The sequence below is a fragment of the Gadus morhua genome, chromosome 12 (genome assembly GCF_902167405.1).
Source record: "Gadus morhua chromosome 12, gadMor3.0, whole genome shotgun sequence".
Lineage (NCBI taxonomy): Eukaryota > Metazoa > Chordata > Actinopteri > Gadiformes > Gadidae > Gadus > Gadus morhua.
The window spans coordinates 23,342,979-23,356,825 of record NC_044059.1 but is presented as its reverse complement, the minus strand read 5'-3'; the positions used below and the strand labels follow the sequence as shown (position 1 = coordinate 23,356,825).

The window sequence follows — 13,847 nt, the reverse complement described above, 5'->3', positions numbered from 1 at the left end:
AGTGCCCATGTATTTATGTGGGTCCATGTACCAGAGCCATGTATTTGTATTATTACATCGTACAAACGTATACCTCAGGGCTGTACGATAGGCAGAAGGTAAAGTGGCAAGCTTTAAAGTAGCTTCAAAGTAGCTTTTCCATTGATGTTTATTATAATTTGTAACAATGACAAACACAAAAATAGTACAACGTCCGCAAAAAATACATTTATAAAAAGCAAACATTTTGATTCAATATAGCATACAAATGGAGGCATTGAAAACATTATTCAAATATAATTATTGTTGGGGGTTTAAATCAAAAAGGGGAAAAATTATTGGTTTGAATCCCAGTGTATGCGGTTTACATGCATGCAGTCCCTGAGCAAAGAAGAAAAAAATTGTCTAGATGTAAATATGGAATTTACAAATAAACACAATCTTAATGTCTACGTTGGATTGTGTACGTAATCATGAATACACTCTGTCCATCATTGGATAGATCTCTTCTGCTTAATGTCGTTGTACAGCTCCTTCCGAAACGTCAACATCTCCTTGAGGTTCTTCAGCTGTAGCGCCTGATGCATGGACATGAGCTGGGTGGTGCTTGGTACGTTAAAGGTGGAGCACTTCAGGACCGCCTGCAGCAGGTCCAAAGTCATGGAGAAAGAACTCTGCAGGTCAGAGCACACAGGGAACAGGCAGACATTCCATAAGCTACAATCCCCAGAGAACTTCAGGACTTCCTCACCCATCCCCCAATGGGAGAGACACTTCGTCAGGCTTAACCCCAGGAAAGTCAGCTCCTCCACGTGCGCCGGGGACTGCACGCTCCGCTTCAGGTCGTCATGGATACCGAAGCAAACAGTGACAAACCCGGGTTGGGACGCCGGCTGGTGGGGGTTGGCCGTCACACAGAGCGAGTGCATGAAGACCTCGGCGGGTACACAGAGGCCCTGGTCCACCCAGCAACCGCTGAGGATGGAGCCTGTTCCTACGGTTACCCTGGCCTCCAGTCTGCAGTACTCCAACACGGTCTTCCGGGCTACAGAACAACTGGGCTCCAGGGTACTGTGCATCACACAGGAGACGGCGGCGGCGGCGCTCTCCGGAGGCCCGTCGGCCCCGGGACGGGCGCTGAAGGCCGAGGCGACCAGGCCCAGCTCAGCCCTCAGCGCCGGGTCCTGGGTGAGGTGGAAGAGGTACTCGGCGGTTGAGCCGATGTGATAGAATTTGGAGTTGTTGAGGAGGATGACGTTCAGCGGAGTTCCACTGAGGCGACGGAAGATCTTCTGCCGCACCGCCACGAGGCACTCCTCGCGCTTCTGGACGTTTGCGCCGTCGTGAGTGTACGCGTCGGTGGCTTCGGGGCCGAGGGCTTGGAGGAAGTCCCCGTAGGCGTCGACCTCGCACCTCAGCGGTGTGATGTCTTTTAGCAGGGAGAGAAGGAGCAGTGCAGTGGTGTAGCACACATAGTAAGTGCTGTCCGTGTAGACGAATTGATCGTCAGTCAAAGAAATACTATCTCCGCGCTTTTTACATACAGCACCCGTGTCTTGCATTTTCGCGATGCTCGGCTTGTGCAGGAACTGAAGGCAGGAAACGTATTCCATTTCCTTGCGAGCATGTTTGTCATCGCTCGCCAACACAAACACCCCATGGGTGGTTCCGATGGAGAGCGAGGAAGGATGGGCCAGAGCAGTGAAGCCGGGCTTGTCGAACCGAACACTCTCGTCTTCAGAGATACTGTACATCTCTATGTCGTCCGCACACGTCACCAGAACGCCAGGGCGCATTTGCGAGGGGAAATCGACATACATGGCCAGCTTGAGTTCCAACATCTGGTAGAGAGGCTCACACAGAGGCAGGGCGGTGAAGATCTTCCCCAGAGCACTGGCGTTTGGCAACCTCTGGCTGAACCCTCCTGGAACAAGAGGCAAGGTTTAAGAAAATAGCCACGGGTCATATTGGCAGAGATATCGAAATGGCAAATTTCACTGAGCAAATTGTAATTGTTTATTTTATGAGTTACAACCTGTACTTTGGAATACATTTGCATTAAATTTGAGATTATGATTCACGATCTGCTTTTCCTCTTTTATTTTTTAAACACCAGAAGCATTATGTTTTGCCAGTGACTAATGTTTTCCTTTTGATGACTTACAAAAAGTACATTAGGCCTACGGGACAAAATATAAATATACTACCAACGCAATGTTGTGATACACACAATTACAAACAGTTATTGGCATTGCAACCTTTTGACTTGGTTAATAAGCAATGTGACTGTAATAAACACTGCCTTAATTTAGCTTTTCAAACCTGCATGGATCAGGATAACCCTGAATTTGCCAAGTGCCTTCCCATAGATGCTGTCCAGCCGTTGCAATACATAGAGGGTTGAGCCTCCATTCCCTTGAAAGAAAAAACATATTAGTGGTATTCTTTGAAAGTGCACTACAGTACAAGGCGACAACGCGGAAGGTCGAGGACTCACCTATTTTGGCACCAGGTGGGTCTGAGAAAACTTTATACTCGACTCCTAGAGGAAGTTCTTTTCTGGCTATTTTGTCTTTGATCTGAAGTTCGTACGCGACTCTTTGGCTCTCATCGACAGCGGTCACAATCACCAGATCCCAAAATTCCCCAGGTTGTACCTCTTCACCTGTATACATAAAGCATGAAGCTCAATATGCAGCTCAAACCAGGCACCAGTTAACACTATTGTATTATTGTACTAGCCTTATGTCAATCTTACCACGCAAAGTATTGAATTTTCTTAGCTTTGCCCGCGTTGCATGTTGTAAATGTTTGCCCTGGTCATTCATGTTATTAAATAATATGAACGTGTTCAGCACTCAGGAAAATGCAGATTCTCTTTTTTACATTCGCCGGATAGCGCTCTACATCCGGGTGTGATCACGTGGTTCATTGTTGACGCTGCATCTAGGCTCACAGAATGCATCAACTACACCCGAACGTTTTATAAACAAACTGTGTACAAGCTGATCTATCTACTCTTTATTTTATTTATATAAACCATCAGGTAGCTAAATCTTACAGGCTTATTGTTATTGTTTAAAACATGTTTGTTTTTATCTATATGAATATAAGTTTAGGTTTAATAATAATAAAACATGACGATGATACAACATTAATTGAGAACAAATCGTGAGCGTGTTTGTTTGAAAGTGTGTCAACGAAACTGAAAGGGAGTAGTGTGTGGTGTGGTGTCGCCATGGCAACACCAAAAGCACACGCTCGATCACTCAGACGCTCAAGGTACAGAGTTTTTTGTTGATTTATTATTATCATTCAGAACATGGATGTTGTCCAGAAAGCGCTCCTGTCTTGCACTGAGTCCCTGGTACTTGGCCATGGGCACGGTTTCCATAGCGAGGTCTCAGCTGCGGGTCCTCAGGACATTCTGATGGCCAGCCTGGGGCACTTGCTCTTGAAGGATGTGAAGGATTTGGGATTATTTCAATCACTTAGGATCTGCTCTTTGCCCGACAATTGTATTACAGCAATAGATGCTCTCGCAGAATGTGTACTTTTGGTGAAATTGGATCTCAATGGTAACCAGGTCAGTTCATTTAGCACTATTTCCCATAGGCCTATTGCTATAGTATATCTCAAATATATTCTAATGTTTGTACAAGTGCTATAATCTCAGTCAAGACAATTTGTAGTCTCAAAGGGTTTGCATGCAACATGAAGCACCCCTAAGCCCTAAGGCTATTCTGTCTATAGACCACTCTCTCTGTTATGGCGTACCTCTATATTTGTAACAGTTATGATGGCTTATAAAAACACTTATTTTCCTCCCAGATTGTCCAACTACCAGATGCATTGTTTTGGGCAAAGCTGGGACAGCTGCAGCTTCTTAATCTCCATGACAACCACATGGAGACAATACAGAACACCAAAGGATTGGCTGGCTGCCCAAACCTCACTGGGCTGACCCTCTACAACACCCCATTCAGTCTGAAGGGGGACTACAGATGCACTGTGGTCTACAGCATGTGGTCACTGAGGGCCTTGGACCGCCACGTGATCTCAGACCAGGAGCTGGCCAGTCTCCACTTCCCCCCAAAGTTCAAAGCCTTCAGCCCAAACCTTTTAGTAAACCTTAGTAGTCCATCAGCGCCACTGGTTTGTCTTTGCCGTTCGTTAACGAATTATTTTAAATGCTAATATTGGAAATATTGAGAGCTGTGCACTGATGAGTTACTAAGTAGGAGGAGTGCATTTTTGAATTAATTGATGTGTTTATACACACAGGACCGATATCAGGGCGAAATTAATTCAACTCACAAAATCCTTTCGGAGATTCACAGGATTCAGGCAACATATTGCCCCATTCTCATCATCCAACGTTGGATTAGAGGTCACTTGACAAGAAAAAGGCTTGGGTGAGTTTAGAAGTTGTCTAAGCAATTGAATAAACGATTGTTGATGTTATCAAATCCATCTCATTACTGTAATACTGCCTGTTGAATATCCAGACTAGTCAAAGCAGTACCTCGGCCTAAACAGAGGAAAAGCCCCCATTATACATTGGATTCCGCAGCTGAGCAAACCACTCAGCGGAGCTGGGGCAGTGATTGTTTGGGCAAAGAGGAAATGCAGGTCTGTACTAGACAAAGTAAATAAATGTCTGCGTATTTATAACAGCCTGATCTGCCCAATACTGTTCTCCTTATGTTTACCACGAAGAGGCAGTGAGTCAAATGTTTTGCTGAAAGGACCTTTTACAGTTAAGAGGAAGCCCACTTTGTTGTCATGAATGATCTGAATTTAATTTGAATTGGATGAAAATATATTTTTAATGATCTTTATGTCCATTGACACTATTAAGCTATTCCAATGTATTATATTATGGTATGTTCTAATAGTTTAATAATGGCACAGGCAAAAGTATCTATGAGATAATTTGCAGCTAAAATGGCATTGTGTTTCAGAGGCTCAATAATCACAGTGTGAAACCCAGAAGAATAACTTTGAACTTGAGTAAACTTCTACAAGGCACTCTAGAGGTAACTATGCCTAATGTTCCACGGTTCAAAAGATAGTACGTCATTAGCCTTGTCCATTGTTGATCATTTACTCCTATCCAGGACACATTTCATTGGCTGACGGTAGCTACTATGTTTTCCAACAGGTTTCACAAATAGAATTACCAGTGGAGGCCAAGAACAAAAATAACCCTCTGCCAAACACAACGGAAAACCGAAGAAATGAACCTTCTGGAAGCCCTGAAGCTGTCCGAGGTGACACGTTTAAGTAGTACACCATCGAGAGAGGTTTTCAACTTCAACCAGGTTCACTCAATTCTCAATTCTCTTTGTGTTGACTCGGCAGGAAGAAAACCTAAAGAGGTTCCCAAGGTGTTGTCGTTTCCTATGCACTGCTGCAAGGTCGCGTTGCTCAACGTCGTCCACCCTCCCAGAGACGTGCCCCCCGTCCGGCACCGGGAGAGCCAAGACCCCCGCCACGCTGTTCAGAACGTCCACTCCCAGCGAGAGAACCAATCCAGAACCTCCATGCAACACGTTGGCTTCTGCACGGGCGTACACATGGACGCCAGTGAGAAAAGATGGATGTTCTGCCCTCAGGGAGTTCTCAACAAGGTTGAGAAAGATTGTGGAAAACGACTGGAGACCAGAGCTGAGATCATGAAGCTAAAGGCAGAGCAGGTGACCCGGTCCTTAGAGTGGAGGCAAGGCGCCAAAACCGCACGCCAAAGCTTCATCGAGAGCAAACGGATGGAGGCGGTGGGGAGGGGGAGGCGGGAACGGGCCCTGATGGAGGCGGCCGTTCAGCAGAAGAGGGTCAGCCTGGACAGGGAAGTGGAGGACGCAAGGCTGAGGCACTTCGCCTTCCTTGAGGAGAAGAAGAGAGCGGCCTTAGAGCGGGAGATGGAGCGGGAGTTCAGCTGGCGGCTTGCCTCGGTGTCCAAGATCATGGACAAATACAGCGCCCAGCAGAAAGCACTCGCCCTCAGACAAGCAACGAGCAAGAGCGTAGTCAGGTCCAGGGTGAAACCAGGGTTCCCGAAACCTCAACAGATACCTGTCCAGGTACTCCCAGAAGATGCACCATGAGAACCGTCAGTTTGGCATGTGTGTGAGTGGATTACCATGCAGGTCAACAAGAACAATGAAAGCTATTACGCAATAAAATCATTATTTTATTACTTTAATAAGTTAATGTCGTTTTTGATACATTGACTTTTGTTGTCAAGACTGAAATATGACCTTAATTAGGCATATTACTATTTTGAACCACCTGAGTGCTATTATCCAAAGCTAGTAAAGGTTAATTAAAATGCAGGATAATAAGGAGCAGGTAGGGGTAAGGCCTCTAGCTCAGGGATGCCTACAGGTAGACTGCAGGTCTTGGGTATCAAACCCAGTAGCGGTTCTGTTCTGCGAGCAGGGCTCGAGTGGAGGTTCTGCAATTAACGTTCCTGGAATTCAACTAGACTGTTCCTCTATCCTGCAGGAACACATCTGTTACCAATGCTACCAGCCCATCGAACGCCTTTTGTTGCAGATATTTTTGAGTAGAAAAATGCAATGCACTGCTACGAATGTAAAGGGAATTCAAGAAAGAAAAGATAATAAGTTAACGTCCATACACTTTATTAGAATGATGGCAATTTGCCTTTCCCATTGATTGTTCTCGCAAATATAAAGATCTAAGATTGCACACAGTGATCACAATGATTTACATGAACACCTAAACACATTGATCAGATAGGTTCAAACATTAGTCGAGGTAGAAAAACAGTTGGTTAAAGAATACTTTTAGTTCACACCTATAAACTCGAGTAAATGTAACGCAATGCTAATGTAATGAGGTTACATGCCAATCTGAAAGTCATGAATTTTGTTTATATTACTCTTCGTACACTAGGCATAATTACTGATATACTACCAACATATTGTGTAACGATTTGTGGATTAATATTGCACATCATGGAAGTTTGGTTCTAATAAAAACATAAGAAGCTTTGAGTCCAAAAGGACTCAAAGCTACTGCTTTGAGTACAAAAGCTATTGCTTCACAACAATAAGCTTTTGGAGGCAATAGCACATTCTGTTCTCGCCTGCATTTGTACAGCATTATAGGGGTAATTTCAACAATGAAACAAGCCCTTCAGATCATTGACTAAGGCCCCGTCACACGGATTCGCCGGCTCCGTCCGAAACGCACAAGACTTATGCGGTTTCACCAAAAAATCTGCTCTGTGTGGACAGGGCCTAAATTGAGTTGGCCTGCTGTGTTAAAACCCAACATCGCCCTTTGTAAGATCTCAAGCTTAGTGCAAGATTGGAAGGTTAAAAGGTCACATTAGATCATCTATGTTCCCAAAGTACGGTACGGACACCCGACATTCGCCCCCCTTCCTTATAATGCAGCGTTTCCTACTTGAAAGGAGAGAGAGGGAGCGAGGGAGCGAGGGAGCGAGAGAGCGACAGAAGAAAAGGTTTCGACCAGCAGCATTTTCTTCTATGGCGCAGCAGGAGGAGGCGGTGGAGCTCCTAGGCAGGTCTTGTTCGCTTTCAGGAAGTCACTGCAGGCGGAGAAGATGCAGTAGTAGCTGGAGGAAAGCCCAACAATGTCTCTGGAGATGTAGGGGAGGACCCCAGGGCTGGCCTGGTTGTAGTAGGTGATCTGGAACCAAACCAACCACACAGGGAAATAATGGTTAAAGCTAGTTTTCTCTATTGGATACAACTTTACATTTACATTCTAAAGACTACTTCCTCTACGGCTAGAAATATATATATATGACATTGTTTATTTTTTCAAATGTACCAACAAAGGAATTTTTTGGTCCACAAAAGAAGACATTTTGATCTTACACATCGGATCTGTGTAAGACAACAGCAGTTCTATGATGTGGGTCGGGTGGACTCATGGCAAGCAATGTGGAAAAGAGTAGGAATCAGGCATAATAATAGAAAGTCGCCTCGTCATTTGGCCCACCTTGGTGACTGAACTGGACTCTTCCCAGATACAGAAGCCAGCACAGAGCACCTCTCCCCTGGTGTAGTCGTCAGTGGGGGGATGGGTGGGCAGGGTGACTGAGCGCACGGCAATGAGATACGGGTCCCTATGTTGGGCGGCAAAATGACAGCACTGCATCAGGAATGTATTTATAGCGCACTCTTCAAAAAAGGGACACGTATAAAAGAATAAGGTGTAAAAGTGGATGAATAAAAGGCAAAAACATGGCTACAATAACACATCAACAATAAACAATAAATTTGCGAAATATCTATGCTTGTAGCAAGACAGGTTAAAAGCAATTCGGGAATACCTGGCGTCGCATGGCTGCCTCCTTGAGGCCAACATGATGAAATCTTGACCTTTTCCCCCTTTAGTGATCGACGGCGAGGCCACACGATAAATAGTATCTTCCTCATCTGCTTGGAGGACCACCTCACACTTCCTGTTGTCAACATAGCGAGATGTGTAACGATGGATGGGGAGCTTCACAATGAATTTAACAGTTTCGTGTCATCACTAATGTATTTCGATTTATTCACCGTTTTGTGTTTACCAAAACCACGTAGTGTCAGGTCGATAATATTATGACATTCCCTGGATGTTATATAATAACACTCATATTCACTGTCATAATATATCATAAATTTAGTTTGAAGTTGAAACAATTCAAGCATTATTTTAACTGTTGTTTTGAGTTGTCGTGGGACACTTAAATATTTACAAAACCTTGCTGTGACAGACTCACTCATAGTGCCTGTCCCACTCCATCCTCTTCCTCAGATCCGACAGCAGGTGGAAGGTCTGATCTGCTGGGATGTTGACCTTCATCTCCACCTTAAAACACAGCACCTGGTTCTCTTCCAAAGTGTACAGACTGACCTGGAACATCACAACATGAGCATTAGCACGTAAACCACTGGTGCTGACAGACACTTGCTAACACTGGTGGCTCTGATGATAAAATCAAAACCACAAACATTCCATGGAATGTGGATGGAAGATTGATCAGGGATAAATAGTTTGTTGGCCATGCCCTTTACAACTACGTATTAGTTTAGGACAATGATCTAATCAAGTCACAGAGGTACGTTGATCATTGTCATGGGGACAGAGGTGGGCGTATCACCTCCCTGTCCCTATCAGCTCAGTGTCACACGTCACTGACCTTATTCTTCTCTGAGGTCAACACCCAGTTTGTTTTTGCGACCATTATCTTCAGCGCCGATACGTTGTTTAAGCTCAGGTACATCTGGGGCGCAAAGAAACCACGATTTTAATGAAAGCTCAATTGTTTTACATGCAAAGTAGCAAAATGTTACAGAGCTTGCGTTAGCAACGTGAAATGGCAATACCTGGTTACTTTGGTCCCAGGGAACGGATAAGGGCACTTGTGTCTGCTTGGAGGTGATTATGTATTTCCTTTAACAAAACAAAAAAAGGAAACGGTTAAAACTACATTAAAAGAAAATAGAGGAACTAACCCATATGATCATGAGCGTTCAAATGACTCATCTGGAGTGAGGAGATAGTAATACGTGAAGTTACCTATCCAAGCGTATCTTCTTTCTTGCCAATGCCTCTTGGTAGCGCCTTTTCCCATCCTGTAAGAGGTTTACGAAGAATTGGAGTTGTAATCCAGAATTCACTGAACGATAACAACTGTTGATGTCGTTGCCATGTCTGTAAAGTGTTACGAATGTCAAGTTTTCTAAATAATTAACTTTTATTGCATTGAAAAATGAAATAGTGGCTATTTTCCCAACTCACCACAGGTTCAGGTCTTATCCGTGGCAACATACAAGGTTTCCTATCGCCATCCAGCACCTCAAAGGTCATAAAAGCGCTGTTTATATGACGGAGAGGTTCTCCACCTTTATAGGCCTCTGCACACACCCCCACCTCCATACTAGGTGGATGAGAATAGGTACAAGACAGGCACATACATCCAAGTTTAACATCGAAACAATGGGCTAGGATAAATTCAGATATTATATAACGTTGATGCGTTATGTGCATACAGTGGTTTGTTTGTTGGTTTTCATTGTTGTAGCACATTGTTGTGTACTCACCTGGTCTTGAAGGAGTTATTGACGATCGCTTTCAGTACCAAACGGTCGCCGATGTGAGAAGGACCACGGAAATGAAACATGTCTATGGACCTCAACGTTGGGTGAGCATTGCAGAGCCGGCTGGAGGAACACAGAGGCAGAACAGCAGTAAGAACTTGAACTCACTCTTTTGTTTCCCCGTACCTCAGTTTTCCAGTAATGCAGATGGTGTTCGGCGCCCACCCACCTGGCAGCAATGGTAGCCACGTTCTCCATCCAGGCCATGATCTGGCCCCCGAAGGTACTGACTTGGTGGTTGGCATGGGGGGGTAACACCAGCTCCACACTCTCCACTCGCGTCTTCTCCGCTGGAATGGCGTCCTTGTGCTCCTGGCATTCTCCTGCTTGGAGGGAGGGAGGGAGGGAGGGAGGGAGGGAGGGAGGGAGGGAGGGCGGGGGAAGAAAGAGAGAAAGAGAGAATCCACCGTGATTGAGTGAGGGAGAGCGTTACTGGCACACAGTGAGGTGCAGCACTGTGAGAGCTGGCGTCTGCACTGCGGTGCTTCTGGCGGCGTTACCTAGCTGCGCCGCGCAGTTACTCAGCAGGTCCGTAATGGTCTCGACGTGGATCAGCCTCATCCGCCGCCGCTCGGCGGCCAGGCTGTACTCCACCTGCTCCAGCTGGGTGTGAGGGATCACCTGCTTCAACTGCACCTGTGGGTGTGCACACACATGCACGTGCACAGAAGCAAGCCAAGCACATGGGCGCACACACACACACACAGACACAGACGTACACACACACATACAGACAGCCACACGTGTCAAGCGAGAGCGGAAAATAATAGAGACGTTTAATGCCTGAAACTAGACTGAGGAGCGGGTAAAAGCGTCTGTCTTTTGTGCCGGTTACTTCGCTCTCTCACCTTTCCCGTCTCTGTGCGCCTGGCAACAAACGAGGCGAAGGCGTGACAGACCTTCCACTCTTTACCAATGTAGAGGTCCTCACAAGTCACCAAAATACCCACCTGGAACAAGGGGGGGGGGGGGGGGGGGGGGGGGGGGGGGGGGGGGATATTCGTTAAGTTGAGTGTGACCGTTACAGTACCGACTACAATTTACACAGAAAATAGAATGAAGGACAATCTAAGGTTTAAGGGAAAAAAATAAGTTCTGTGTACCCACCTCCATGCTGGATGTGAAAGCTCTATTCACCTTTGCGATGATACTAACCACCTGTCCCACCCTGTAGAGGTGACAGGGGCATACAGTATCTATTTAGTGTAAACATTGTGCAACAATGACAGTATCAATAGTGGCGGAAGCCCTTGCGGCTGGGACAAAATGAGGTCAGAAGTTGTCCTGGTAATTGTCCTTGGCCTGTGTTTTTAAGTATTTTTTTTATCATCTCTTTCCTACCTCCGCATTAACAACATAAAGATGATTGCGAACCTATGACCAATCGGATGTGATGTCAGAGTAATCTTTACCCTATCGTATGTTCGAAGTGGATGTGAGGTCAGCCTGGTCTTACCCTATCGTATGTTCGAAGTGGATGTCGTCCACGGACGCAGTGATGCACGAGCAGCCCGCATGTCTCTCGGCTGGAGAGATAAAAAAATAAAATAAAATGAATGCCTGATAAAAACATCCCCTGATCTCAAGGAGTGATTCTCGGTCGAAACCCAACAGTGCCTCACATGTAAATACTGCAAATCAATCCCTCCATGACGAGTCAGCGATACAACGACGCAGCCAAGCGTGCAATGCTGAACAAGTGCTTGTTTGTAAGTAATGCCAAAGAAGTAAGGGCATCGGTCTAATGAATTTCCAGTCAACCTTAGGACAATGAGTGGTAGCGCGAGTTCTCGTGTGTATGATACCAGCTTACCGGAAAGGCAGGCAGTGGAATCCATCCATTTCAGCAGCTGTCCAACGCTCAGTTCCCCGCAGTGGTTGGCGTGGCAGGGAAGCACAATCTGACTCATTTTGACCTCTGTGGGGTTTCTGTACACCTCCCCGCTCTCCAGAATGAAGAGGGCGTCCTTTAGGGAGCCCACTCCCAGCTCGGGTGATTCCATCACTGTTATCTAGAAAGATAGCTTTGAAGTTAAACAGGGAACTCAGCCGTAGCTGCAAGGTAGTTGGAAGACGTGGTTGAAGGGCACTGGTTGATAATTGCTAGTGTATTAATATCTGATTGACAAGTTTATATTTCAGCCAAAGACCTAGTTGAAACAATAGATATTGTTATGCAAGAATCAGGGGATTAAATTACATTATTTGACCAGAGTCTTAACTGAAAAGGTTCACAACATACATCGGCTGGCCATGTCAGAGGAGAAATAATCAATCACTGAAAATAAAGTTGCTAAATACCAACTAAAAAGCGTTTTGTAATTGCGTTTAGCAATTGTATTCTGAAAAAGGGTTATAAAGTATCCAGTTCATATTAGCCGGTCCCATTGCGGAACACAATAAGGGCTTTTGTATTTTGTCCTTTACATAATCAACAGATCACATTGAATGAACTTCAATGAAATAGTTCCCCAAATCGCTCTAAATCTGTCAGGACACAACGTAGGCCTACAAGGCATGCTTGATCATGTAGCCTAATATACTTTTATTAAAACTCTTCAATGATATCGGAAAAAATAAATGTCAAAGTTCTAAAACCACGTACAAATCTGCCTTCATAAAATTATTAGCACAAGGCCATGTACAAATAATATAAGTAGAGTAGTAGCAATTTTGAGTGTAGTAGTAGTCGTTCACTTCCACTTGAGAGGCACATGCTATTGGTCATCAGGCTGTCAAACTTCATGACATTACTCACATAGCTTTAGTGACCTCTACTCTTACAACATTGAAACTGCGATACGAGGGTGGAAACATAACTAACTGTACGTGCACAAACATATCAAATAGACGTCCAGTCACAATTGGCAAATCACTTAGATACCCTATAATTTTTGTTTTATAGGCTTAAACTTGCCAACGTACACATACGACAAAGATATTTTGGGAAAAAACACTCACCCTTTTGTTGCAACTGCTATACAAATGCTGTAGTAAGGTGCGAGGCTAGGCAGCACACAACACACAATCGGGCCGAGGAAAATAACTGTACCCCATACCTTGGTGTCTTTCGTTTACCCCATTCCACAAGCCCTTTTCTCTCTGTCGTAGCACAGCGGCGGTTTACTGCCCGCTGGAGGCGACCGCTTTGGCCAGTTTGTTAAGGTAGACTCGGGAATAACTTGGTACGCTTGGTTCAAACAGATAACGCACATCTTTGAATTCCCCCTTAAGTTTACCTCTCGCCTACAGGCTTCAGAGCACCGACTGAAAAAAAGAAGAAAAACTAGACTATAAATAAATGGCGTTGTCGCACCAGTTTGCAGATGAGTTTGCATCCTATTTGCTTAGTTTATGATTTTAACAGGTACGGGCACACTAAGGAACCTAACCCTAACCTAGAAAAAGCAAGAGAAAGCTATATTAAAAGTGTCATTAATGGTTTGATGAAAATATAATCTATATTTAAAATGTTATTTATTGTATGTTAAATAACTGTATGTTGATGGATTTAATATCCTTATACAATGCAGTCTAATAACATTTCGGCAGAATTGATTTCATTCCAATCAAAAAATTATGAGGAGGACTGTATATATGTTTGCTTCATTGCCTTAGTTTTAATTTCTCCCCCAAAAATATGACAAGCTCTACTCAGTCTCTAAGCCATGATCAGGTAGAAGGTTTAGAATATTTTCTTTATTTACAAGTATTTAAAAT

General features: G+C 44.6%; 3 protein-coding genes across 8 annotated transcripts; 1 reads left to right on the top strand and 2 right to left on the bottom strand.

The window, feature by feature from the left end:
• Positions 1–112: 112 nt before the first annotated feature.
• On the bottom strand, positions 113–2,901 carry fpgt (fucose-1-phosphate guanylyltransferase). The gene is made up of 4 exons (XM_030372089.1): positions 2,738–2,901; positions 2,477–2,644; positions 2,302–2,394; positions 113–1,903 (listed from the first exon to the last, which is right to left on the bottom strand). The coding sequence occupies exons 1-4, from the start codon at positions 2,805–2,807 to the stop codon at positions 471–473; spliced, it is 1,764 nt and encodes a 587-aa protein (XP_030227949.1). The 5' UTR covers positions 2,808–2,901; the 3' UTR covers positions 113–470.
• A 366-nt stretch (positions 2,902–3,267) lies between these two features.
• On the top strand, positions 3,268–6,286 carry lrriq3 (leucine-rich repeats and IQ motif containing 3). Its single transcript, XM_030372088.1, has 7 exons — positions 3,268–3,565; positions 3,811–4,134; positions 4,264–4,394; positions 4,488–4,611; positions 4,944–5,018; positions 5,144–5,252; positions 5,344–6,286. The coding sequence occupies exons 1-7, from the start codon at positions 3,302–3,304 to the stop codon at positions 6,084–6,086; spliced, it is 1,770 nt and encodes a 589-aa protein (XP_030227948.1). The 5' UTR covers positions 3,268–3,301; the 3' UTR covers positions 6,087–6,286.
• Positions 6,287–6,605: 319 nt separating this feature from the next.
• On the bottom strand, positions 6,606–13,315 carry acot11b (acyl-CoA thioesterase 11b). Of its 6 annotated transcripts, none has more exons than XM_030372091.1 (16): positions 13,187–13,315; positions 11,941–12,139; positions 11,584–11,653; positions 11,235–11,295; positions 10,976–11,077; positions 10,628–10,763; positions 10,297–10,453; positions 10,071–10,190; positions 9,769–9,907; positions 9,547–9,602; positions 9,354–9,420; positions 9,167–9,250; positions 8,747–8,880; positions 8,312–8,443; positions 7,978–8,104; positions 6,606–7,662 (listed from the first exon to the last, which is right to left on the bottom strand). In XM_030372091.1, exons 2-16 carry the CDS (start codon positions 12,128–12,130, stop codon positions 7,498–7,500), a joined length of 1,740 nt encoding a protein of 579 aa, XP_030227951.1. In that variant the 5' UTR covers positions 12,131–12,139; positions 13,187–13,315; the 3' UTR covers positions 6,606–7,497. The 6 variants fall into 6 exon arrangements, with proteins under 6 accessions (XP_030227951.1, XP_030227953.1, XP_030227950.1 ...); XM_030372093.1 differs by having other exon boundaries at positions 10,628–10,757; positions 13,089–13,288; XM_030372090.1 differs by having other exon boundaries at positions 13,089–13,286.
• Between the last annotated feature and the right edge of the window lie 532 nt (positions 13,316–13,847).

Bases quoted from the DNA above. Each gene is read 5' to 3' on its own strand.
- acot11b (XM_030372091.1), bottom strand. From the start codon at position 12,130: ATGGAATCACCCGAGCTGGGAGTGGGCTCCCTAAAGGACGCCCTCTTC. The intron at 11,296-11,583 runs GTAAGACCAGGC...TCACCTCTACAG, and splicing joins CACTTCGAACATACGATAGG to GGTGGGACAGGTGGTTAGTA. The intron at 9,251-9,353 runs GTATTGCCATTT...TTTGCGCCCCAG, and splicing joins CCTGGGACCAAAGTAACCAG to ATGTACCTGAGCTTAAACAA.
- fpgt (XM_030372089.1), bottom strand. From the start codon at position 2,807: ATGAATGACCAGGGCAAACATTTACAACATGCAACGCGGGCAAAGCTA. The intron at 2,645-2,737 runs GTAAGATTGACA...TTATGTATACAG, and splicing joins AAAATTCAATACTTTGCGTG to GTGAAGAGGTACAACCTGGG. The intron at 2,395-2,476 runs GTGAGTCCTCGA...TTTTCTTTCAAG, and splicing joins CCCACCTGGTGCCAAAATAG to GGAATGGAGGCTCAACCCTC.
- lrriq3 (XM_030372088.1), top strand. From the start codon at position 3,302: ATGGATGTTGTCCAGAAAGCGCTCCTGTCTTGCACTGAGTCCCTGGTA. The intron at 4,395-4,487 runs GTGAGTTTAGAA...TTGAATATCCAG, and splicing joins TTGACAAGAAAAAGGCTTGG to ACTAGTCAAAGCAGTACCTC. The intron at 4,612-4,943 runs GTCTGTACTAGA...ATTGTGTTTCAG, and splicing joins TGGGCAAAGAGGAAATGCAG to AGGCTCAATAATCACAGTGT.